The sequence below is a fragment of the Coregonus clupeaformis genome, chromosome 20 (assembly GCF_020615455.1).
Source record: "Coregonus clupeaformis isolate EN_2021a chromosome 20, ASM2061545v1, whole genome shotgun sequence".
NCBI classification, from domain to species: domain Eukaryota; kingdom Metazoa; phylum Chordata; class Actinopteri; order Salmoniformes; family Salmonidae; genus Coregonus; species Coregonus clupeaformis.
Window position 1 is genome coordinate 22325094 of NC_059211.1, and position 27801 is coordinate 22352894.

General features: G+C 43.1%; 1 protein-coding gene across 1 annotated transcript; it reads right to left on the reverse strand.

The window, feature by feature from the left end:
- Positions 1-394: 394 nt before the first annotated feature.
- LOC121534121 (ceruloplasmin) lies at positions 395-27282 on the reverse strand. The gene is made up of 20 exons (XM_045205394.1): positions 27101-27282; positions 22376-22620; positions 21039-21251; positions 20409-20795; positions 20068-20322; positions 19272-19437; positions 18944-19083; positions 14142-14282; positions 13964-14008; positions 12682-12896; positions 12184-12334; positions 11580-11792; positions 11165-11372; positions 10734-10873; positions 10126-10254; positions 8820-8926; positions 1896-2115; positions 1390-1529; positions 777-939; positions 395-648 (listed from the first exon to the last, which is right to left on the reverse strand). Exons 1-20 carry the CDS (start codon positions 27256-27258, stop codon positions 626-628), a joined length of 3459 nt encoding a protein of 1152 aa, XP_045061329.1. The 5' UTR covers positions 27259-27282; the 3' UTR covers positions 395-625.
- Positions 27283-27801: the final 519 nt, after the last annotated feature.

Sequence of the window (27801 nt, forward strand, 5' to 3'; positions counted from 1 at the left end):
CGTCGGACCAGGCGATGTTTTTCCACTCCTCAATTGTCCAGTGTTGGTGATCGCGTGTCCACTGGAGCTGCTGCTTCTTGTCTTTAGCTGATAGGAGTGGAACCCAGTGTGGTCGTCTGCTGCAATAGCCCATCCGTGACAAGGACCGATGAGTTGTGCGTTCCGAGATGCCGTTCTGCACACCACTGTTTTACTGCACCGTTATTTGTCTGTGGCCCGCCTGTTAGCTTGCACCATTCTTGCCATTCTCCTTCGACCTCTCTCATCAACGAGATGTTTTCACCCACAGGACTGCTGCTGACTGGATGTTTTTTGTTTGTTGCGCCGTTCTCTGTAAATCCTAGACACTGTCGTTTGTGCCAATGTTGGACAACATTAGAAACAACATCAGGGAGGATTTTATATTTGTTTTAATTCAAAATTGATTTTAGAGCATTGACATTAGACATTGCTCATTGCTTAAACCCTGTATTAAAGCCATTTTAGTTAATTCATGCATTCAGTTTGTGGTCAGTGGTCACTGTGCTCCTTGTGTGGAATACGAGGTCAATGTGTAATTACTGAAGATGTACGTAGCTTTTCTTTGCTGTTTTCTGTGTTTTTAATGAAGTTTTATGCTCCGTGTTCATCCAAAAAAGCCCTTCTTTTCTGAAGACACAAAAACACACAGAGGTTAGTTGTATAATGTAACAGCAAAATTATAGAGTAAACACACACATACACACACACACACACACTTTCACACACAGTGAACCCAACCCACACACACTCCTCACCTTTCTCAGTGACTGTGTAGACAGTCACCATGCCGGCCTTGATGTGGTCTGCGACGTGGCAGTGCAGCAACCAAGAGCCAGGGTACTTAGGCTTCATCTTCACCGTCTGGAAGGTGCCTGGGAACAGGCCAATCACGTCTGTACGGTGGGACTCTCCACTCAGCTGGGGAACACAGGACCAGAGAATGTATGTACCATGAGTTGATTCAGATGTATTATTCCTGGGCTAGAAGAACAAGGGCTTGATTCAATCCGTAGGGTGGAAGTTCAGCGTTATAGCGTGATTGGAATTTAAAGGTAATTTCCGATTGAGCCGTCCTATGCAGCGTTTACCGTGAATGCAGTCTCCGCTAATGCGTGAACATTGCCTTTTTAAATTTCTATCGTGCTGTAGCGCAGATTTGAATTGAGCCCCAAAAGTCTACACGCCCTGTGCGTTCCTTAGATAAAGCGTATGCATACAAAATTCAATGTTCTGTTTTCATAAAAATTCTGATGATTCAGAGCTTCATACACTTAAATTAGAGGTAAAGTTATGCTGCTTTGAACGTTTTCAGGAAATGTACACCTAACGGGTTTTTGACTTTTTAAATATGGTCACATGGGACCTTACCTTATAGTCGATGCTGTGCCCGTGGAAGTGGGCAGTGTGGAGGTCCACCTCATTACCCATCCCCATCAGGTACCAGTACACCTTGTCCCCCACTTCCATATTCAGTCCCAGCAGGTTTCCATACAGCTGCCCGTTGATGCCTGCAGCAGAGACACACAGAAGTGTCAGTGACGCGTCAATTTATCCGGGGCAGTATTTATCAAGAGTCTCATAGTAGGTGTACTGATCTAGGATCAGATCCCCTCCCCCCCGTCTATATAATCTTACTCACTATGATCTAAAAGCCTAAACTGGTCCTAGATCAGCACTACTACTCTGAGACGCTTTGTGACTAGGCCCTGGTCCCACTTCAAACAAACAAACAAGCGCTTTTTAAGGCCTAATTACGAAAGGCTTCATAAATCCTTTATAAGGCCTAATATAAATGCTTCAGAAATCATTAAGCAAATGCTTTCCTATTAAGAGTGGTAAAATAACCCACACCCCTCTTTCCCCCACAGCCTCACCATGCATTTTATTGCTCTCGATGAAATCCTCGTCCTCTTTGATGTTCCTGGAGGGGGTCTTGATGTTTGTTTTGATGTTGTCGTCCAGGTACCAGGACTCGTTCTCATCAAACACCATGAAGAGGAGCGCAAACTCCTCCACTTCCTTCTTCAGTCCAAACGTCCTCGCATAGCTCCGCGCACATATCACTAGGGGACCAATTAGACCACTGTACAGGTCCTGGGGGGGTAGAGACCAATGATGTATGTAAATATGTGTTTTAACATGTGTGTATGTACACTACCGGTCAAATGTTTTAGAACACCTACTCATTCAAGGGTTTTTCGTTATTTTGACTATTGTCTACATTGTAGAATAATATTGAAGACATCAAAACTATGAAATAACACATATGGAATCATGTAGTAACCAAAAAAAGTGTTAAACAAATCAAAATATATTTTATATTTGAGATTCTTCAAATAGCCACCCTTTGCCTTGATGACAGCTTTGCACACTCTTGGCATTCTTTCAACCAGCTTCACCTGGAATGCTTTTCCAACCGTCTTGAAGGAGTTCCCACATATGCTGAGCACTTGTTGGCTGCTTTTCCTTCACTCTGCGGTCCGACTCATCCCAAACCATCTCAATTTGGTTGAGGTCGGGTGATTGTGAAGGCCAGGTCATCTGATGCAGCACTCCATCACTCTCCTTCTTGGTAAAATAGCCCTTACGCAGCCTGGAGGTGTGTTGGGTCATTGTCGTGTTGAAAAACAAATGATAGTCCCACTAAGCCCAAACCAGATAGGATGGCGTATCACTGCAGAATGATGTGGTAGCCATGCTGTTTAAGTGTGCCTTGAATTCTAAATAAATCACAGACAGTGTCACCAGAAAAGCATAACACCACCTCCTCCATGCTTTACGGTGGGAAATACACATGCGGAGATCATCCGTTCACCCACACCGCGTCTCACAAAGACACTGCGGTTGGAACCAAAAATCTCCAATTTGGACTCCAGACCAAAGGACACATTTCCTCCAGTCTAATGTCCATTGCTCGTGTTTCTTGGCCCAAGCAAGTCTCTTCTTCTTATTGGTGTCCTTTAGTAGTGGTTTCTTTGCAGCAATTCGACCATGAAGACCTGATTCACACAGTTTCCTCTGAACAGTTGATGTTGAGATGTGTCTGTTACTTGAACTCTGTGAAGCATTTATTTGGGCTGCAATTTCTGAGGCTGGTAACTCTAATGAACTTATCCTCTGCAGCAGAGGTAACTCTGGGTCTTCCATTCATGTGGCGGTCCTCATGAGAGCCAGTTTCATCATAGCGCTTGATGTTTTTTGCGACGGCACTTGAAGAAACATTCAAAGTTCTTGAAAGCTTCCGTATTGACTGACCTTCATTAAAGTAATGATGGACTGTCGTTTCTCTTTGCTTATTTGAGCTGTTATTGCCATAATATGGACTTGGTCTTTAATCAAATAGGGCTATCTTCTGTATACCCCCCTACCTTGTCAAAACACAACTGATTGGCTCAAACGCATTAAGAAGGAAAGAAATTCCATAAATTAACTTTTAAGAAGGCACACCTGTTAATTGAAATGCATTCAAGGTGAGTACCTCATGAAGCTGGTTGAGAGAATGCCAAGAGTGTGCAAAGCTGTCATCAGGGCAAAGGGTGGCTATTTGAAGAATCTCAAATATAACATATATTTTGATTTCCTTAACACTTTTTTGGTTACTACATGATTCCATATGTGTTATTTCATAGTTTTGATGTCTTCACTATTATTCTACAATGTAGAAAATAGTCAAAATAAAGAAAAACCCTTGAATGAGTAGGTGTTCTAAAACTTTTGACCGGTAGTGTATGTATGTACAGTGAGCGAAAAAAGTATTTGATCCCCTGCTGATTTTGTACGTTTGCCCACTGACAAAGAAATGATCAGACTATAATTTTAATGGTAGGTTTATTTGAACAGTGAGAGACAGAATAACAACAACAAAATCCAGAAAAACGCATGTCAAAAATGTTATACATTGATTTGCATTTTAATGAGGGAAATAAGTATTTGACCCCTCTCAATCAGAAAGATTTCTGGCTCCCAGGTGTCTTTTTATACAGGTAACAAGCTGAGATTAGGAGCACACAAGGGAGTGCTCCTAATCTCAGCTTGTTACCTGTATAAAAGACACCTGTCCACAGAAGCAATCAATCAATCAGATTCCAAACTCTCTACCATGGCCAAGACCAAAGAGCTCTCCAAGGATGTCAGGGAGAAGATTGTAGACCTACACAAGGCTGGAATGGGCTACAAGACCATCGCCAAGCAGCTTGGTGAGAAGGTGACAACAGTTGGTGCGATTATTTGCAAATGGAAGAAACACAAAAGAAATGTCAGTCTCCCTCGGCCTGGGGCTCCATGCAAGATCTCACCTCGTGGAGTTGCAATGATCATGAGAACGGTGAGGAATCAGCCCAGAGCTACACAGGAGGATCTTGTCAATGTTCTCAAGGCAGCTGGGACATAGTCACCAAGAAAACAATTGGTAACACACTACGCCGTGAAGGACTGAAATCCAGCAGCGCCCGCAAGGTCCCCCTGCTCAAGAAAGCACATATACAGGCCCGTCTGAAGTTTGCCAATGAACATCTGAATGATTCAGAGGAGAACTGGGTAAAAGTGTTGTGGTCAGATGAGACCAAAATCAAGGTCTTTGGCATCAACTCAACTCGCCGTGTTTGGAGGAGGAGGAATGCTGCCTATGACCCCAAGAACACCATCCCTACTGTCAAACATGGAGGTGGAAACATTATGCTTTGGGGGTGTTTTTCTGCTAAGGGGACAGGACAACTTCACCGCATCAAAGGGACGATGGACGGGGCCATGTACCATCAAATCTTGGGTGAGAACCTCCTTCCCTCAGCCAGGGCATTGAAAATGGGTCGTGGATGGGTATTCCAGCATGACAATGACCCAAAATACACGGCCAAGGCAACAAAGGAGTGGCTCAAGAAGAAGCACATTAAGGTCCTGGAGTGGCCTAGCTAGTCTCCAGACCTTAATCCCATAGAAAATCTGTGGAGGGAGCTGAAGGTTCGAGTTGCCAAACATCAGCCTCGAAACCTTAATGACTTGGAGAAGATCTGCAAAGTGGAGTGGAACAAAATCCCTCCTGAGATGTGTGCAAACCTGGTGGCCAACTACAAGAAACGTCTGACCTCTGTGATTGCCAACAAGGGTTTTGCCACCAAGTACTAAGTCATGTTTTGCAGAGGGGTCAAATACTTATTTCCCTCATTAAAATGCAAATCAATTTATAACATTTTTGACATATGTTTTTCTGGATTTTTTTGTTGTTATTCTGTCTCTCACTGTTAAAATAAACCTTCCATTAAAATTATAGACTGATCATGTCTTTGTCAGTGGGCAAACGTACAAAATCAGCAGGGGATCAAATACTTTTTTCCCTCACTGTGTATATATATATATATATATATGTACACTATATATACAAAAGTATGTGGACAACCCTTCAAATTAGTGGATTCTGCTATTTCAGGCATACCCATTGCTGACAGGTGTATAAAATCGAGCACACAGCCACGCAATCTCCATAGACAAACATTGGCAGTAGAATGGCCTAACTAAAGAGCTCAGTGACTTTCAACGTGGCACTGTCATAGGGTGGCACCTTTCCAACAAGTCAGTTCGTGAAATATCTGCCCTGCTAGAAATGCCCCGGTCAACTGTAAGTGCTGTTATTATGAAGTGGAAACGTCTAGGAGCAACAACGGCTCAGCCGTGAAGTGGTAGGCCACACAAGCTCACAGAACGGGACCGCCGAGTGCTGAAGCGTGTAAAAATCATCTGTCCTCTGTTGCAACACTCACTACCGGGTTCCAAACTGCCTCTGGAAGCAACATCAGCACAATAACTGTTTGTCAGGAGCTTCATGAAATGGGTTTCCATGGCCGAGCAGCTGCACACAAGCCTAAGATCACCATGCGCAATGCCAAGCGTTGGCTGGAGTGGTGTTAAGCTCACCGCCATTGGACTCTGGAGCAGTGGAAATGCGTTCTCTGTAGTGATGAATCACGCTTCACCATCTGGTAGTCTGAGGGATGAATCTGGGTTTAGCGGATGCCAGGAGAACGCTATCTGCACCAATGCATAGTGCCAACTGTAAAGTTTGGTGGAGGAGGAATAATGGTCTGGGGCTGTTTTTCATGGTTCGGGTTAGGCCCCTTAGTTCCAGCGAAGGGAAATCTTAACGCTACAGCGTACAATGACATTGTAGACGATTCTGTGCTTCCAACTTTATGGCAACAGCTTGGGGAAGGCCCTTTCCTATTTCAGCGTGTCAATGCCCCCGTGCACAAAGCGAGGTCCATACAGAAATGGTTTGTTGAGATCAGTGTGGAAGAACTTGATTGGCTTGCACAAAGCCCTGACCTCAACCCCATCAAACACCTTTGGGATGAATTGGAACGCCGACTGTGAGCCAGGCCTAATCGCCCAACATCAGTGCCCGACCTCACTAATGCTCTTGTGGCTGAATGGAAGCAAGTCCCTGCAGTAATGTTCCAACATCTAGTGGAAAGCCTTCCCAGAAGAGTGGAGGCTGTTTAGCAGCAAAGGGGGGACCAACTCCATATTAATTCCCATGATTTTGGAATGAGATGTTGGACGAGCAGGTGTCCACATACTTTTGGTCATGTAGTGTATATGTGGTGGTGGTGGTGGTGGTGGTGTATATGTGGTGGTGGTGGGTGGGGGGGTTCTTAATGTTTGGTATACTCAGTGCATGTATTTATATAACATGTTTATATAAGTAATTGGTATTCCCGTTTTCTAGTTGCAATGTCATAATGTTTGGTATGCTCGGTGTATGTATTTGGTATACTCGGTGTATGTATTAATATAACATGTTTATATAAGTCATTGGTAGAGACCAGTAGAACTGGGCCTCGTTTTCTAGTTGCGATGTCAAATCAAATGTATTTGTCACATGCTTCGTAAACAACAGATGTAGACTAACAGTGCCATGTTTACATACGGGCCCTTCCCAACAATGCAGAGAGAAAAATAGAATAGAAGAAAAATAAAAAAAAGGCATAAATACGCTATGACTAACGGTAACTTGGCTATATACACGGGGTACCAGTACCGAGTCGATGTGCAGGGGTATGATGTAACTTAAGCATTACGATTATCAGATTGCACCGTTATTTACGAGCCAACTTTTTAAGTGTTTCCCAAACAAGCACGTAGCGGAGAACGTTCGTTAAGTGCATCATTAGACCGTGTCTCGATACTGATATGGTCGAAGGAAAAACAAAGCTGCGCTCGGATCAGCATCCTCCATTCAAATCTTACTTTAACATTATAATTATTCCTCAATAATTGACTACGGATTAGCACCTAGAGAGATATTACCGCCTATGGCTGCAAATAGGCTTTTGAGGGTTAGGTATATCATTGCTGCAAATAGGCTTTTGAGGGTTAGGTACATCATTGCGCACATGTTGTCACACATGAAACACATTGAGGCAAAAATTAGAGTAGCCTAGTAGCAAAATATAACTCAATTGATTGAACATTATATGTATTTAAATATGATTGAAATAGCCTATATTGGCCCATTTTGACCTATCCTATTTATCTTTTAACGCTGTCATCTCGGTTTTCATTTGAAGCATAATTGTATCATTCACTTGTTTGTAACCATTGCAAATACTTTGGCAACTTTGTATTTGTAGTCAACTTCATTCTGAAGTTAATGAGCAGTCGCCGTCAGACCATGGATATTGAAACCAGTAGAGCGTGATAGCGCTGACATCATCCATTCCTATGAAAACTTCCGATGGCGCATGAGGCCGGATATATTTGAATTTGAAGATCGCCATATTGCTTCATAGACATTAAAATCAGTAGATAGTGATAGCGCTGACTTCATCCACGTATTCCCAAAGATTTTCATAGATAACCCAAAATAGACCAGAGCCTGTCGTTTCCAATGGGAGCAAATGAAACATGGGCAGAACAAGCAAGGAGGTGGACAGAGCCAAGCACGAGCTAGTGAGACCCTATTGGTGCGTTAGAGCAAGTATTTGCGTATTTCTGAGGTGCGCTTGTGCAATAACTCAATTCGCCTTGGCACTCTTTCTATAAAAATAAAAATAAAACAGATTGTAGTTTTGGAAACAGAAAGCTGTATTGAGGTCAAACGTTTAATCGCGATGAGAACATTTGCATTTGTCGGCCAAAATCCATCTCACTCCATCTTCTCTCACTGCCAGCCACTGGCCTTCCTCTCATCACCACATTTGGTGGTGAGTGGAACCAAATGGATGATTTTAGATTTCTCCATCTGGTGAAACATCTGGCTTATTGTTCTAACTGTGGTATTCGTATGGAAAACACCCGATGGTGCATTAAGTATTTGAATTTGAAGCGGGCCATATTGCTGAATGGGGCTGAATCACTGAGGTATAATAAGCAGTAGCATGTATTCGTGGATGCCAAGGGAACCAATAAAAAACATATACAATAATTTATCTTTTCATTTTTGTGTTTCATAATTTTCCTTCAATTTCAAAGAAGCTGAATGTTTCTCATCAGAGTGACCCCTCTGTCTCTGTATGTGTTGCCCATCTATCTGATGCTGTCTGGTCAAAAAGAGTACGACATTTTTGCCGCCTGTAGCACTGAATGTAAGGCAAGCCAGCGAGCATTTGGCCTCCCTTGATAAAAAAAAAAGCATAAAATAATAGCCAATCAGCGTTGCGCTAAACTGAGCGAGCTCAACTGTAAATGGTCCTGGCGCACCAAAAAAAACTACTAAAGATACATTGTTAGAAGGTTCTAATGATGATCTCAACTCTACGAAAGGCTCTGGGAAACGAGGCCCTGATCAGTTTGTGGTATCTCATTACCTTGTTGACGTCGACCGTGGAGTAATAAGCTCCCACACTGCATGACTCCTGTTTGTCTGTAGGCCCAGCTGTCTTGGGGACGTACCATGTGTATGTCTGTGTTTCACCTGTATGGGACAACTCTGCTTTAGGAAACTCTAACTCTCACTCACTACAAAGTTGTTATTCTATAGAACAGGGTCCTGAAATCTATATAAGAGTAGTCCATAGTAATAAAATATCAATGCTTTTGAAACTACTACTATCACTAGCTGGTCAAATCCAATGTCTATAGCACTAGCTGATCAAATCCAATGTCTATAACACTAGCTGGTCAAATCCAATGTCTATAGCACTAGCTGGTCAAATCCAATGTCTATAGCACTAGCTGGTCAAATCCAATGTCTATAACACTAGCTGGTCAAATCCAATGTCTATAGCACTAGCTGGTCAAATCCAATGTCTATAGCACTAGCTGGTCAAATCCAATGTCTATAGCACTAGCTGGTCAAATCCAATGTCTATAACACTAGCTGGTCAAATCCAATGTCTAAAACACTAGCTGGTCAAATCCAATGTCTATAACACTAGCCGGTCAAATCCAATGTCTATAACACTAGCTGGTCAAATCCAATGTCTATAGCACTAGCTGGTCAAATCCAATGTCTATAGCACTAGCTGGTCAAATCCAATGTCTATAACACTAGCTGGTCAAATCCAATGTCTATAGCACTAGCTGGTCAAATCCAATGTCTATAACACTAGCTGGTCAAATCCAATGTCTATAACACTAGCTGGTCAAATCCAATGTCTATAACACTAGCTGGTCAAATCCAATGTCTATAACACTAGCCGGTCAAATCCAATGTCTATAGCACAAGCTGGTCAAATCCAATGTCTATAGCACTAGCTGGTCAAATCCAATGTCTATAACACTTTTTGGCCTGCACTGTTGGAGCTCGGAGCTTAAGCATGTCACTGTACCCTGCTATTAAATCTGCAACTCTGTGCATGTGACTAATAAACTCTCTAAATCTAAACCTCTAAATCACTAGCCGGTCAAATCCAATGTCTATAACACTAGCCGGTCAAATCCAATGTCTATAACACTAGCTGGTCAAATCCAATGTCTATAACACTAGCTGGTCAAATCCAATGTCTGTAGCACTAGCTGGTCAAATCCAATGTCTAAAACACTAGCTGGTCAAATCCAATGTCTATAGCACTAGCCGGTCAAATCCAATGTCTATAGCACTAGCTGGTCAAATCCAATGTCTATAACACTAGCCGGTCAAATCCAATGTCTTATGGGTGTTGTTTATTTTACCTGGCTTAGTTTCTTTGACCTGTGGAACGTCCGTCTTCACCCCGTGGGCGTGAATAGAGTAAGTTCTTGTGGCCATGTTCTTGAAGACTATGTTCACTTTGTCACCAACGTCTGCATGGATCATAGGGCCTGGGGAAAGAAACCAGAGGGGTCATCGATCAGGATTCATAACAGGTCAGTTTAATACGATTCTAAATGTAAATAATGTAAAGTCAGTGCTTGGTCCCGGGGATGTAAAGTATGGCAATTAAAACAATGAAAGACCATTGATTTCAACAGACGTCTCATAAAACTATTCAAGGATGGACATTAGCCCAAAAACAAAAGGACATTCAAATTCCATATGTCACTACAACTTACCCAGAACCAAACCCTTTATACTACAACATACCCAGAACCAAACCCTTTCTACTACAACATACCCAGAACCAAACCCTTTCTACTACAACATACCCAGAACCAAACCCTTTCTACTACAACTTACCCAGAACCAAACCCTTTCTACTACAACTTACCCAGAACCAAACCCTTTCTACTACAACATACCCAGAACCAAACCCTTTCTACTACAACATACCCAGAACCAAACCCTTTCTACTACAACTTACCCAGGATCCCCAGGTGTTGCATGTCTGCTGATCTCTCCTTCTGTTTGGTGAATTTATTGTTGGTGAACTCCCTGTACACAACTTTCTTGTACTTGGAGCCGATGAACTTATCCTGTTTATCAATGAAATCATTTCCTGGACTGGAGACAAAGAAAACATACTCAAAAAAACTAAACTGATCATGATGTATTGTAGATCCATGTCTCAAGCACGGAACAGGAATGTTTCTTGGGTTATGGCTGGGGTTAGGGTTGAGCTGGGGTTAGGGTTGTGGCTGGGGTTAGGGTTATGGCTGGGGTTAGGGTTGAGCTGGGGTTAGGGTTATGGCTGGGGTTAGGGTTGAGCTGGGGTTAGGGTTGAGCTGGGGTTAGGGTTATGGCTGGGGTTAGGGTTGAGCTGGGGGTGTGGACATGAAGCTAGGGTTAGAATACCTATGTGTGAGGCCGTGGTACATCTCCTGCTCCCAGGTCCGGTTGGGGGAGTAGTCCCAGTCTATCTCCATCGCTGCAATGTAGTAGGTCTTCGAGTGGAGCATGATCTCCGACTGCCTGTTGAACATACTACACTTCTGCACTGTGTAGTTGGCCCTCATACCTCCCTGGTAGTGATCCGTTGTCATGCACACCACCTCAAACTGACCTGGAGGAGGGGAACAAATGCATTGTCTGTTATTGTAATTAGTTTTAATTGATTTTCATATTAGAACAGAAGTAAACATTTTACGATTTATGTTAAATTCTTTCCTTCCGTCTGCCCCTCCCTCTCTGCCTCCATTCATCCATCTCTCCATCTCTCCATTCATCCATCCACCCACCCATCTATCCCTCCATCCATAATGTGTCTTACCCATGCTGTCTGGCTCCATCATGACAGTGTGGGAGATGTGAGGGAACACGTTCATGACGTCTCTGCGTGTCTCTCTGTAGATGAACCTGTTCCCTTCAAAGTAGAGGCCGTGGATATCAGCCTCAGAGCCCAGGCCAGACAGGTGCCATGACACCTTGTCCCCCTTACACATGGTCAGCCCTGGGAGGTTCCCATACATGTAGCCATTGATCGCTATGGGAACAGGAAATTGAAAAGTTAGTGCCCTACAGAAGACCAGTAAGAGGCTGAAATGTGTTAGGTTGTTGGTAACTGCTCTGTGTGTTGGTGTTTTGTGTCCGTAGGGAAATCCCATTACAATATAGGCTTTTTGAAAGTAACAGAAGGAATTATTTTAATTGCAATTTTGCCAAAGGAGACATGTTTTGTAGCTGAATTAGCATCACAGTTTAAAATGTTTCCATCATGGATCAGTGTTCTAAGGCTGTGTTTACACAGGCAGCCCAATTCTGATATTTTTCCACTAATTTGGTCTTTTTGACCAATCAAATCAGCTCTTTTGCCAATAGTTGGATAAAAGACCAGAACTGGGCTGCCTGTGTAAAACACAGCCTAAAAGACTCACAGTGCATTTTGTTCGATTCCTGGAAGTCCTCATCCTCCTTGTTGACAGTTTTAGGAGCCTTGGTGAACTGGTTGATGTTGTCATCCAGGTACCAGCTCAGGTTCTCATCAAACACGGTAGCCAGCATGTGGAACTCCTTGTTCACGTTTTTCTGAAATGGGAAATAAACGTGAGACTAATTCATTCCATAAGATGTGATGTGAGTGCTCTGTCTGTATTTGACCTTTTGTAATGCCAAGTAAGATGATGAAAACATTCCAGATTCAATATTTCTGACACACTGACAATAAAGGGCGGCAGGTAGCTTAGTGGGTAAGAGCGTTGTGCCAGTAACCGAAAGGTCGCTGGTTCTAATCCCCGAGCCGACTAGGTGAAAAATCTGTCTGTGCCCTTAAGCAAGGCACTTAACCCTAATTGCTCATGTAAGTCGCTCTGGATAAGAGTGTCTGCTAAATGACTAAAATGTAAATGTAAAGGTATTCAATTCCATTTCTTTACCTGTTTCCCTTTTTTGAGGGTCTTCTTTTTGCAGACCAGGAGGGGTCCGACGAGGCCGGAGCTGGTGTCTTTGACAGGGTCCACGGCTGAGTAGTAGAGATATGTAATGCAGTCTGCATCGTCCTTTACCGGTCCGCCCCCCTTAGGGACCACCCACTCATAGGTGTGGGTGGTGCCTGGTTTGACCAGCGCTGCCGGGGGAGGGGTTACAGTTCCTGGAGGATAGGGGTGTAGGTAAATAAGATAAAGATTCAATGGCTTGGTGATGAGTTGATTAGTTTAATAAATTAGTTGAATAAACGGTCTCCGTGTTACAGCAAAAACAAAAGGACCAGGATTAGAACTATCCCAGCAAACATGCCCACATTGGCACGATGTGGGCCCAACGCGGGCTAAAATATTGGCCCCATGTAGGCTGCCCACATTGGGCCGATGCGCCCTTGCTATTTAATAGGAATGTATTTATTATTTATTTATTACAATTTCATTCAATGCATACATTTCATAATTTTCAAGCCTTCAAGGTATTTAGGGAAAGTGTTACATTGTATCAGAAAGACAACCAAATCTATCATGCATATACACTAAGTGTACAAAACACGCATATTCCTAATATTGAGTTGCACCCTCTTTTGCCATCAGAACAGCCTCAATTCGTCAGGGCATGGAATCTACACGGCGTCGAAAGCGTTCCACAGGGATGCTGGCCCATGTTGACTCCAACAGTTGTGTCAAGTTGGCTGGACGTACTTTGAGTGGTGGACCATTCTTGATACACACGGGAAACTGTTGAGCGTGAAAACCCCCACAGCGTTGCTAGTTTGGTAAGAGAAAGATCCTGTAGATCAAACATAAAACATCCCTGGCCGGCCGGCCGGGCCCCCACCACCACCTCAGTGTGGCTAAACACCTGCAGGAACTGGGTACCAGGATTGGAGTCAATTCCATTTAGATTCCAGTCAACTCAGAAAGTAAGGGCTCGATTCAATCTGTAGCGCTGAAGATCTGTGCTGTAGCATGATTTTAAATGTAAAGGTAATTTTAGATTGAGCTGACTTATGCAGCGTTTACCATGAACGCAGTCTCCGCTAACGCAGGAACATAGCCTTTACATTTCTATCACGCTGTAGCGCAGACCTTTAGTGCTACGGATTGAATCGGGCCCATTGAAAAGGATTAAATAAAATTGGAATTCCAATTGACTGGCATTGAAATTGAATTGACGCCAACCTTGCTGGATACTGTGGGTATATAAGAAATAGGCATAAATGAGCGTACTTACTTGTCTCTTTCTTGATTTCTCTGAGTTTTTTAGCAGTGTAGGATTCTGTGAAAGTGTTAGGAGAGTTCATTGATGGTATGATACTGGGAGACATTATCACTGAAAGGGAAACTTTTTAATACAAAAAGAATGTTAACGTGTTGACTTAACATGTAATAAATATGTTACTACTTCTAACCTTCCAGTTCGTTGTAGTAGAGTGTCCCCGACTGCTCGATGCTGTACTGCACCCCATGGGGCTGCATGGAGAATGGATGGTTGGCCTTGTTCTTAAACACCACCTTGATGGTGTCCTCCTCCTCAGCCCTGATCACAGGACCTGCAACGCAAACGGCCGCCAATCAATCATTAATACATTTATAGAAATATGCAATTTAGCAGACGCTTTTATCCAAAGTAACAAAAAGTATGCATGTATATATATTTTTTTTACATATGGGCTATCCCTGGTATCGAACCCACTGTCCAGGCGTTGCCAGCGCCATGGTAACCATATAAGCTACAGAGGACCACTACAAGACTAGGGGGATAGTTCTTCTTCTCCTGGAGCAACAGAATCAACCTGCAGAATGAATGAACTACAGTGCCTAGTGAAAGTCTACACACCCATTGCACAGTCTTCACATTTAAAAAGGGATTAAATTGGATTTACAGAGTTAGAGGCATAAATATCATAGCCCCAAAAAATGCTAACCTCCCCTGTTATTGGAAATGGTGAGAGGTTAGCATGTTTTCGGGGTATGATCTTTGTGCCTCTGTAACTTTCTCTCATCATTATTCATGATTAATTCATAATTATCTGTAATCATTGTAGCATCTACATTAATGTGAAAGTGTTCAGAAACATATTCTGTTCTTATTTACAATAAAAGTGACTCCAAAATGACACACTACATTATTTACCATTCATTTCTATTGGGCACAACATAATCTGAAACACAACCAAAACAAACTGAATGTGTAGTTAGTCATTGCGTGCTAGGAATATGGGACTAAATACAAAACTTTTGACTACTAAACGATAAGTGAATTTGTCCAAATAGTAATGACACCTTCAAATGGGGGGACATAAAGTGCTTTCATTTCTAAATAGTAAAAAAGATGTGTAAGAAAATACTCTAACGTAAGAGTAGTGTCCATTGTTTTCGTCAAAATTGCTCAAGCTCAATAAATTTGGTTGGGAATTATTGATGGACAGAAATATTCAAACCTGGTCTGTAATTTTCAAGCAAATTTAAGTCAGGACTGAGACTAGACCACTCAGGAGCACTCAAAAGGTGCTTAATTTGAGCCGGATCCTGCCGGAACTTGATCCGGCACCTCTCCGTTTTGGAATGTTTCGTTCCGGAACCTATTTAGCCGGATCCGGTACCTCTACATGAGAAAAATAATGACCGTTTGCTATGTACAAAAACAAAACAAAACAAAAACGATCAGAGTTAATTCGAGATGCCTCCTCATTAATTCCAGCAAGTATTTGGCCTCCCTTTATAAATATTTTATAAAATAATTAGACAATCATCATTGAGCTGAGCTCAATGTGGGTTGTCCTGGAGCAGCAAAACGCTCCCCAAGGAGGCCAGTTTGGATTTGGCTTCAAACCAATCAAATCACAACCTAAGCAAAATGTCATCATTCTCAGAAAAATGTGTCTGTTTCTGGTCTGCTTGTGTTGATGGCCTGCAGTAGCTAGCTTGCTAAATCAACCTTTTCCTAAGCCATGGATGGAGATGGGGATTTGGACTTGTGGTTTTGACTTAATTCTCTGTACAGGCCAATGATTATGAAGAGGATTCTGATCTAACCATACATTCTTATATTGTGCCACTGGCCTGAGACGATTGAAGTTCAATATGTAGCCTAGATGTAGGAGGCTCACATTAGCTAGCTAGCTAGCTAGCTTAGCTGGTTAATTGTTGCCCATGCGAGGAAGTTAGGCTGCAAGCATTTTAGCTAGGTAGCCTATGACAACTAAAACTAAAAGTGTACTGTATGACTGTTTTGCCAACATGAAAGAGAGGAGGATGGCATTGGTGTTCAACTAGTCTACAAGTAGGGTGAGCCCGTTGTGGGAAATTATTCTCTTATATTTTAGATGTGCTGTTAGCTTAATAAGAAAGCATTAATGATTAAACATAAAAGGTTTGTACTGTACTGATGTAAATTGTTTAACCTAACAAGCTGTGATTAATGTGAGGAGCTGTTAGGGAGTAGGGTGAGATAAGGCTTGTGACTCACACTGCCTCTTTGTTAGAACGCTCAAGGACATGTGTTCTGCTACAAAGATGTCTGAGGTTGCTGACTCTCTGGACAAGTTGCAAAACAACTAAACACCTGGCAACAGTGAAGCGACAAGGGGCTGGGACCAGCCTATGCGCCAACGATAGGCTGAGTAAGTCTAAACCACGCTCAGTCTCTACTCTGATAGGCCAGCAGGGAGCGGGAACTATCTCTGTCAGAGTATTTAAAGAAGAACTTATAACAATGGATCAGTTCTCTGTCTGCCCTGCGTGGTTTTTCAGTGGACCCGGATATACGAACATCATATTTACCATTGAAGTGTTTTGCATTAATTAAAATACTGGTCTATTTTAGAAGACGTGTATTGACCTCTTTTGTTCCCAATACCAGATTTGAATTGACGCAACTTATCACCGTTTTTTTTTCTTTTCTTGTGCACGCACTCACACAGAAATCAGTACAATGGACAGCCACATGATATTTAGCAACATTGATTGGAATAAATTGTTTTTGGTATCTTTTAAGTTTGTTTTCAGTGTATTAAACTAAGCATATATAGCCTTGTTGATTTGATGATGTTTAAATGTTTAAGTTGAAATGGTTCTGGAATAGCAGAGTGCTCCTGTCGTCTTTGTGCTGACTTGCGGTAACTATGTGGTTCTAAAGCAGTAGTGGTTTAGTAAACTGTTGAAAACATTATCTTGCGTGACCATGCTGCAGGTCATATAACTGTTTGTTACATGCAACATTTGCTTTGTGGACTTCCCCCGAACCGATGTTGCTCTCCGGTTTTGTGATGAAACAGACGTATGTGTAGTTGAATTTATTCCACCGCTGTGTGACTGTGGTCTTTTTTGTTGTCACGGCCTTATTGTACATCACGGTGGCGTATAGACTAATGGGTTACAGAACAAACAACGCAAATATCACAACATAGGTTTAATATGGCTTTTTTACTGGCTTGGCTTCCTCAGTGATTTTACCCACGCACCGCTATAGCTGATTTACAACTTAAGCGTTGCACTGAACACCTTTTGGAAGCCATTCTGGTGTATCTTTCACTTAAACATTTGTGTATTAGTCCCTGGGCTTTGCTCCTTTCATATTTATTTAGATCCTGACAAACTCCCCAGTCCCTGCTGGCGACAAGCATACCCATAACATGATGCTGCCACCACAATACTTGAGAATACAGAGGGGTTACTCTGTGTTGTATTGGATTGGATTTGACCCAAACCTGTAGTTAATGTCTTTGCCATGTTGTCTTGCAATATTAGTTAACGGCCTTGATGCAAACAGAATGGATGATTTGGGGTGGATTTGTTAATACAGGCTTCCGTCTTGTGGCATCATCATGTTATGGGTATGCTTGTCACCAGCATAGGAGTTTGTCAGGATCAAAATAAATATGAAAGGAGCAAAGCCCAAGTAAAAAGTTAGAGGAAAACTCGCCTCAGTCTTCTGATTTTGACAAAATCAATGAATATATGTTGCCCTAAGAGTTGGTAGAATCGTATTCAAAATGATTCACAGCTGTAATGGCTGCCAAAGGTGCTTCCACCAAGTATTAACTCAGGGGTGTGAAGACATCCCATTTTATTTGTCACATGCTTTGTAAACAACAGGTGTAGACTAACAGTGAAATGCTTCCTTATGAGCCCTTCACAACAATGCAGAGAGAAAGAAAATAGAGAAATAATAGAAAAGTAAAACACGTAATCTGTGTCTCCCGAGTGGCGCAGTGGTCTAAGGCGCTAGTGCTAGCTGTGCCACTAGAGATCCTGGTTCGAATCCAGGCTCTGTTGTAGCCGACCGGGAGACCCATGGGGTGGCGCACAATTGGTCCAGGGTATGGGAGGGAATGGCCGGCAGGGATGTAGCTCAGTTGGTAGAGCATGGTGTTTGCAATGCCAGGGTTGTGGGTTCGATTCCCACGGGGGGCCAGTATTAAAAAAAAATTATGTATGCACTCTGGATAAGAGCGTCTGCTAAATGTGAAAAATGTAATAATAAAAGTAATAATAAAAAGGGTCAATGCAGATTATTTGGTTAACTATTTAGCAGGCTTATGGCTTGGGGGTAGAAGCTGTTCAGGGTCCTGTTGGTCCTGCATCGGTACCGGTTGCAGAGAGAACAGTCTATGACTAGGGTGGCTGGAGTATTTTACCATTTTTAGGGCCTTCCTCTGACACCGCCTGGTATAGAGGTCCTTGATGGCAGGGAGCTTGGCCCCAGTGATGTACTGGGCTGTACGCACTACCATCTGTAGCGCCTTGCGGTTGGATGCCAAGCAGTTGCCATACCAAGCGGTGATGCAGCCAGTCAAGATGCTCTCAATGGTGCAGCTGTATAACTTTTTGAGGATCTGAGGGCCCATTCTCAATCTTTTCAGCCTCCTGAGGGGAAAGAGGTGTTGTCGTGCCCTCTTCAGGACTGTGTGGGTGTGTGTGGACCATGATAGGTCCTTAGTGATGTGGAAACCGAGGAATTTGAAGCTCTCGACCCGCTCCACTACAGCCCCGTTGATTTGAATGATCAATCAATACATCCTATTTTCTATTTTTTACTAATTTGGACAGTTTTCTATAATTCTTCTTTCACTTTGAAAATGTGGAGTAGGTTGTGTAGATCGATAGGAAAAAAATCTAATGTAATCCGTTTTTAGATTTAATTTTAAGGCAGCAAAATGTGAAGGCTGTGCAAGGTGTGCGTAGACTTTAACTAGCGACTGTACATTACCCAGAATCCCTAGGTGCAACTCCTCAGGTGTTCTCTCCTTTTGCACGGTGAAGGTGTTGTCTGTGTACTCCTTGTACTGGGCCTTCTTATATTTCCCCCCAATACGATCGTTACCACTCTGGAAGAACGTTTTTGAATCCCTGAGAACATTCAGCGGGACAAAGAACATGGTAACAATCAGATCAGAAAACAACCCCCCAGTCCCTTTTTAATATTTTTGGACCAGGCTTAAATTGGTACTGGGCAATAGTTACACACACTAAAAAAAATCCCTTTTCAACTAAAAAACAAGCGCGCCCAAACCGCAGTAGACAGTGATGTTACTGACCCGTCTGTGTTCAGAGGTTTCCCTGTGCCGTGGTTGACCTGTGAGGGGGCGTAGTCCCACAGCACCTCCTCAGCAGCGATGAAGTACTCCCTCACCTCCCCGTTGGGCCGTGGCTTGTGGACGGCGGGGAAACACTTCTTTACCTCAAAGAGGGCCTGCATGCCCGCTGAGGTGACGAAATCAGGGGAAGACAATCACTTTATCCCATTGGACACAGACGTCAGTTTAACATCTAGTTTTCATTTACATTTGATTTGAGTTGTCAACTAACGTGAATTCAACATGAAATCAACAACCAATTTAACCATGTCATTGGACTTAGGTTAAAAGTTGGGTGAAAAAAGGATAATCATTCCCGAAATTCCTTTACGTTGAGGGACTTTTTGCAAATCCAATCAGTTTTCCTCGTTGATTCAACGTCATCACATTGTATTTTTTGTAGAAATGATGTGGAAACAGCGTTGATTCAACCAGTTTGTGCCCAGTGGGAGGTTACATTAATTAGACTTTGACTCTGACAAAAATGTTCACTATGTGACAGGGCTTGTAACTTGTTGGTGAAATGTTGTACTACCCTCTGATTGGCTGTATCTGGGCCTTACCCTCTGATTGGCTGTCTATCTGGGCCTAAGAGTCTGAGAGTAAGAGTGCTAATTATTCGTTTAGCCTTTTAGATCATTATTACTGATATTATATGGCAAGGGAACACCTGGTCCTACAACGGATCAGCACTTCTACTCTGAAATGCTTTTTGGATACGGTCCCTGGCTTGTGAAACACATCCGCACATCCATACCCATCAGGTGGTCGTTGACCTGGCAGCTCAGCAGCCATTGGCCAGGGTTGTCAGCGGTCATCTCCACATTGGTGAAGGTGGCTGGGAACAAGCTGACCGCATCCGTGTGGTGGCCAAGGTGGGTCAGGATCTGGCCATGAAAGAACACCGAATGGATGTCCACCTCATTGCCCATGCCGATCAGGTGCCAGTGGATCTTGTTTCCGACACACATGCTCAGGTCAGGCAGGTTGCCGTACACAAAGCCATTGATCGCTGCAAAACAGTGGACATAGTGTGTTAGTGGCCTGTGGGCTCACAGGCTGTGTGTGTATTGGTGTTATTTGTGTTAATAATCTCACAGTGCATCAGGTTGCTCTCCTGGAAGGCTTCATCGTCTTTGTCTACTGTAGTGGTGGGTTGTTGTGGGCTGTTGGCTGCCGCTGATGGCTGTTGTGGGCTGTTGGCTGCTGCTGATGGCTGTTGTGGGCTGTTGGCTGCCGCTGATGGCTGTTGTGGGCTGTTGGCTGCTGCTGATGGCTGTTGTGGGCTGTTGGCTGCTGCTGATGGCTGTTGTGGGCTGTTGGCTGCTGCTGATGGCTGTTGTGGGCTGTTGGCTGCTGTTTTGGGCTGAGTGCAGTAGGTCTTGATGTTGTCGTCCAGGTACCAGCTCATGTTCTCGTCCGACACAGTGAACATCAGAACGTACGAGTAGTCTGCTGCCTTATCACCGTAGACATCCAGGGTACCTGCGCATCTCAGAAATAAACATCCATGTACATGAAAACATACTTTATGACACAGGAGATGGTGTGTACTCTCTTCTGTAATCACAGGATCACTGGTGTCATCTAGCAGTTCCCCCTTAATCGCCACAGTGGGCTAATAACACTATTCATAAAACTCAAACAGTTCATTACATGCTGTTGTTCAAAACCTGATGACTTACTGTACATAACCAGTGGTTTAGGTGCCCGATAAGAAGCCTGTACCTTTTTTACAGATGATGAGGGGTCCTACAAGTCCTGAGGCGATGTCTTTGGGTGCATGGAGGTGGGAGTGATAGGCGCGCGTCAGGCAGTTGGTGTCGTCCTTGGTGGGGGCGTGGGTGTCGCTCAGGACCCACACGTAGGTGTAGCTTTTCCCAGGATCCACCCGGTCGTCATGTTTCTCCGCGTCCGTCGTCTGATCCGGGTACAGAGCACCTTTGGCAATATGGGAGACATCTGGATCAGTGACTGACTTCAATTTCTCTCCATTCTTTTGTGTGTGTGTGTGTGTGTGGGGGGGATTTTGACACTTTATTGAGATTGTATGTAAATATTGGGGATACAGGCAGGTGGGAGAAAGAGTGGGAAAGGTGGATGCAGGGATTGAACCCCGGTTCGCAGTGGGGAGTTCTTTATTTTTACATGTGACTTGTTCCCGGGAGTATTACCACTCAACCTTGACTCTGGACAGTGACTGACTTTCAAACGGTGGCCGGGTCGTTGTGTGGCCATTCCTTCTTGGATCATGGCTCAAGACTGGGTTGAACCACAGTCCCCAGTAGGGAGTTTCTCTCTTGGAGCATGGCTCAAGACTGGGTTGAACCCCAGTCCCCAGTAGGGAGTTTCCCTCTTGGAGCATGGCTCAAGACTGGGTTGAACCCCAGTCCCCAGTAGGGAGTTTCTCTCTTGGATCATGGCTCAAGACTGGGTTGAACCCCAGTCCCCAGTAGGGAGTTTCCCTCTTGGATCATGGCTCAAGACTGGGTTGAACCCCAGTCCCCAGTAGGGAGTTTCTCTCTTGGAGCATGGCTCAAGACTGGTTTGAACCCCAGTCCCCAGTAGGGAGTTTCTATCATGGCTCAAGACTGGGTTTCTCTCTTGGAGCATGGCTCAAGACTGGTTTGAACCCCAGTCCCCAGTAGGGAGTTTCTCTCTTGGCTCAAGACTGGGTTGTGCTGCCTTATTTTAGGGACATGGTTTTGGTTAATTTTGTGGGCACCAAAAAAATGTGAATAGTTTTAGGTTTTAACCACAGCATCTGGTAACTGATTTAGATGACCTCTTTCACCAGAACCACCTGGCTGGCAAAGAGCATAGGATTCACATTAGAGGGTGTCCCACCCCATTCACTCACTACATTCATAGGATTCACATTAGAGGGTGTCCCAACACACTCCATAATCTACAGACGGCAACACACTCCATAATTAAAAAGGGCAACACAATCCATAATCTCTGTTGCCTGCAGTTATGGCAAATGTAAATGTGTCTTGGAGGTTGCGTTGATAACTGTAGGATATTCTATTCTCTATTCTAGACATCCATCCACATCCACTCACCCTCATTGGACTTGTTGTACATGACTCCATGGGAGTGGATGGAGTAGGGCCTAGTGGCCATGTTCTTCAGATGGACCCAGATCACGTCCCCTTCCTCAGCCGATATCACAGGGCCCAGGAAGCCCAGCCACTTGGGCTTGGTTATCTCCTTCGTGTAGGTGGCGTCGGTGTACTGCAGGTAAACTGCCTTCTTGTACACACTGCCGATCCGCTGGGGCCCGCGCTCCAGGAACGTAGCTGCCTGTCTGTAGTGGAGTGGAGGAGGTTAGGCGAAGATAATTAACATGTATACACACACACACACACACACACACACACACACACACACACACACACACACACACACACACTGGACTATTGCCCACACTATTCAATGGATTCATCCAAAAAAAAAAAAAAGTCTACACAGTATGCGAGTGAAAAAAGTGAGGTAACATTTTTGGTCTGGCTTTGTTCCAAAATATGACAATTAAATCAAAATGAAAAGCTGAAATGTCTTGTGTCAATAATTATTCAACCCCTTTGTTATGACAAGTCTAAATAAGTTCAGGAGTAAAAATGTGCTTAACAAATCACATAATAAATTGCCTGGGCTCATTCTGTGTTCAATAATTGTGGTTAACCTCAAAGTCTAAGCTGTTGGGAGCGGGGTACTACTAAGCTAACATATGGAATAGTAAAGAAATATATACAAAAATGATTTGATAAAATATTGAATTTGGCCTTTACTACTATAGTCCATAGAAACGCATTGAACAACACATTCATAAATGGCAAAAAAGACAGTAAAAAAATAAAGGTCCTATCTACAGTATATCTAGATATACGGAAGGCCAACATAGGTGGATGCGGTGGATTGAGATGCAGCCCATGCAAAAAAACATATATTTAGCTTAAACCAACAGATTTTGATGGGGATTTTTTTATTATGTTACGTTGACGCACGGGTACGGCAATAGACTCTTACTGATATTAACATGATTTTTCAATGACTACCCCATCTCTGTACCGCACACATACAATTATACAGTGGGGAAAAAAAGTATTTAGTCAGCCACCAATTGTGCAAGTTCTCCCACTTAAAAAGATGAGAGAGGCCTGTAATTTTCATTATAGGTACACGTCAACTATGACAGACAAAATAAGAAAAAAAAATCCAGAAAATCACATTGTAGGATTTTTTATGAATTTATTTGCAAATTATGGTGGAAAATAAGTATTTGGTCAATAACAAAAGTTTCTCAATACTTTGTTATATACCCTTTGTTGGCAATGACACAGGTCAGACATTTTCTGTAAGTCTTCACAAGGTTTTCACACACTATTTTGGCCCATTCCTTCATGCAGATCTCCTCTAGAGCAGTGATGTTTTGGGGGCTGTTGCTGGGCAACACGGACTTTCAACTCCCTCAAAGATTTTCTATGGGGTTGAGATCTGGAGACTGGCTAGGCCACTCCAGGACCTTGAAATGCTTCTTACGAAGCCACTCCTTCGTTGCCCGGGCAGTGTGTTTGGGATCATTGTCATGCTGAAAGACCCAGCCACGTTTCATCTTCAATGCCCTTGCTGATGGAAGGAGGTTTTCACTCAAAATCTCACGATACATGTCCCCATTCATTATTTCCTTTACATGGATCAGTCAGTCCTGGTCCCTTTGCAGAAAAACAGCCCCAAAGCATGATGTTTCCACCCCCATGCTTCACAGTAGGTATGGTGTTCTTTGGATGCAACTCAGCATTCTTGTCCTCCAAACACGACGAGTTGAGTTTTTACCAAAAAGTTATATTTTGGTCTCATCTGACCATATGACATTCTCCCAATCCTCTTCTGGATCATCCAAATGCACTCTAGCAAACTTCAGACGGGCCTGGACATGTACTGGCTTAAGCAGGGGGACACGCTCTGAAACTGCAGGATTTGAGTCCCTGGAGGCGTAGTGTGTTACTGATGGTAGGCTTTGTTACTTTGGTCCCAGCTCTCTGCAGGTCATTCACTAGGTCCCCTGTGTGGTTCTGGGGATTTTTGCTCACCGTTCTTGTGATAATTTTGACCCCACAGGGTGAGATCTTGCGTGGAGCCCCAGATCGAGGGAGATTATCAGTGGACTTGTATGTCTTCCATTTCCTAATAATTGCTCCCACAGTTGATTTCTTCAAACCAAGCTGCTCACCTATTGCAGATTCAGTCTTCCCAGCCTGGTGCAGGTCTACAATTTTGTTTCTGGTGTCCTTTGACAGCTCTTTGGTCTTGGCCATAGTGGAGTTTGGAGTGTGACTGTTTGAGGTTGTGGACAGGTGTCTTTATACTGATAACAAGTTCAAACAGGTGCTGTTAATACAGGTAACGAGTGGAGGACAGAGGAGCCTCTTAAAGAAGAAGTTACAGGTCTGTGAGAGCCAGAAATCTTGCTTGTATGTAGGTGACCAAATACTTATTTTCCACCATAATTTGCAAATAAATTCATTAAAATCCTACAGTGTGATTTTCTGAATTTCTTTTCTTAATTTGTCTGTCATAGTTGACGCGTACCTATGATGAAAATTACAGGCCTCTCATCTTTTTAAGTGGGGAGAACTTGCACAATTGGTGGCTGACTAAATAATTTTTTTCCCCCACTGTATGTAGGTCCCCTCAATCGAGTAATGAATTTCAAGCACAGATTCAACCACAAAGACCAGGGAGGTTTTCCAATGGCTTGCAAAGAAGGGCACCTATTGGTAGATGGGTAAAAACAAAACAAAAAAGCAGACATTGATTATCCCTTTGAGCATGGTGAAGTTATTAATTACACTTTGGATGGTGTATCAATACAATCAGTCACTACAAAGATGCAGGCGTCCTTCCTAACTCAGTTGCCGGAGAGGAAGGAAACCGCTCAGGGATTTCACCATGAGGCCAATGGTGATTTTAAAACAGTTACAGAGTTTAATGGTTGTGATAGGAGATAACAGAGGATGGATCAACAACATTGTAGTTACTCCACAATACTAACAAAATGACAGTGAAAAGAAGGAAGCCTGTTCAGATGTTATTTTATTCCAACACATTTATCCTGTTTGCAACAAGGCACTTAAGTAATACTGCAACAAATGTGGCAAGGAAATTAACTTTTTGTCCATGTTTGGGGCAAATCCAACATAGCACATCACTGAGTACCACTCTTCATATTTTCAAGCATGGTGGTGGCTGCATCATGTTATGGGTATGCTTGTCATCAGCAAGGACTAGGGAGTTTTTTAGGATAAAAATAATTGGAATGGAGCTAAGCACAGGCAAAATCCTAGAGGAAAACCTGGTTCAGTCTACTTTCCAACAGACACTGGGAGACGAATTCGCCTTTCAGCAGGACAATAACCAAAATCACAAGGCCAAATATACACTGGAGTTGCTTACCAAGATGACATTGAATGTTCCTGAGTGGCCTAGTTACAGTTTTGACTTAAATCGGCTTGAAAATCCATGGCAAGACTTCGAAAATGGCTGTCTAGGAATGATCGACAACCAACTTGACAGAGCTTGAAGAATAAAACAATTAAATAATGTACAAGTATTATAGGGAAAGTTGCACAACTGAATGCATTAAACCAAAACGTGTCTTCCGTATTCAACCCAACTGAATGCATTAAACCAAAACGTGTCTTCCGTATTCAACCCAACTGAATGCATTAAACCAAAATGTGTCTTCCGTATTCAACCCAACTGAATGCATTAAACCAAAATGTGTCTTCCGTATTCAACCCAACTGAATGCATTAAACCAAAATGTGTCTTCCGTATTCAACCCAACTGAATGCATTAAACCAAAATGTGTCTTCCGTATTCAACCCAACTGAATGCATTAAACCAAAATGTGTCTTCCGTATTCAACCCAACTGAATGCATTAAACCAAAATGTGTCTTCCGTATTCAACCCAACTGAATGCATTAAACCAAAATGTGTCTTCCGTATTCAACACAACTGAATGCATTAAACCAAAATGTGTCTTCCGTATTCAACCCAACTGAATGCATTAAACCAAAATGTGTCTTCCGTATTCAACCCAACTGAATCAGACATCATCTGCGTCCGGAGAGCAGTTGTTGGGGGGTAAACTGCCTTGCTCAAGAACAGAACAACAGATCTTTCCACCTTGCCGGCTCGGGGATTCAAACCAGCGACCTTTCGGTTCCTGGCCCAACGCTCTTAACCGCTAGGCTACCTGCCATACAATCCATGTGTGCAAAGCTCTTAGAAATGTACCCCCCCAAAAAAAAATACTCAGAGCTGTACTCGCTGTCAAAGGTGTTTCTAACATGTATTGACTCAGGGGGTTGAATACTTAATCTAATCAAGATATATTAGCGTTTTTTCAAAATAAATAAATAACGAATAATAATGTAAATGTTCTTCCACTTTTGACAGTATTTTGTGTAGATTGATGACAAAAAAAATTACAGTTCAATCCATTTTAATCCCACTTTGTCACAAAACAAAATGCGGAAAAAAGTCAAGCGGTGTGAATACTTACTGAAGGCATTGTACAATGTAGATTTCACTGTAACAAGTGTATCACACAGGCAATGCTGTGTTCAACTCAATTCTTAAACACTCCTATCATAACTTCCCAACACTTCTACATATACAGTGTGTATGTGCGTATATATATATATATATATATATATATATAATTATTACTTCTTCATTACAGTTGTACTTCTTCATTACAGTTGTACTTAATTACTCACTCATCTTCCTTCAGTGTTTTGTTGAGGATGATGTTTTTCCCAGAGGGAGCATAATCCCACTGGATCTCCTGAATCCCGATGAAATATTCCCGTGTGATACAGAACACAGTGGTGAAGCACCCCAGTAGAAGGAACAGGCTCGCCGTACAGCTCCCCATGTTGGCTCCAGGCAGTCAGATGACTTATGAACAGACACACAGCCTTTATAGATACTGGGGTGATGGGTCCACACAGCCAATCACAAACAGGCAGTGTGACCTCACACACACACACAAACACACACCCACACCCACACAGGTGCAGAATCTCCAGACCTCTGACCTTTGACCTGGGGAAGGCCATCACTTATTTTCCCCAAATGGTATGTAGTAACCTCATGTCTATCTTACTGCTACATGGCGCGCACACACACACACACACACACACACACACACACACACACACACACACACACACACACACACACACACACACACACACACACACACACACACACACACACACACACACACACACACACACACACACACACACACACACACACACACACACACACACACACACACACACACATTGGTTTTACTATCCAAATGGGGACCCAAAAATGTATTCCCATTCAAAATCCTGTTTTCCCTAACCCTAACCCTTAATAACCAAACCTTACCCTCAAAACCCTAAACCTAACCCTAATTATAACCCTA

Excerpts from the sequence above, each read along its gene's own strand:
- LOC121534121 (XM_045205394.1), bottom strand. The coding sequence starts at position 27,258 with ATGGGGAGCTGTACGGCGAGCCTGTTCCTTCTACTGGGGTGCTTCACC. Across the intron at positions 11,793-12,183 it reads GGAATCGAACAAAATGCACT|CGATCAATGGCTACATGTAT; the intron begins GTGAGTCTTTTA and ends CTGTTCCCATAG. Across the intron at positions 10,255-10,733 it reads GCAACACCTGGGGATCCTGG|GCCCTATGATCCATGCAGAC; the intron begins GTAAGTTGTAGT and ends TTCTTTCCCCAG.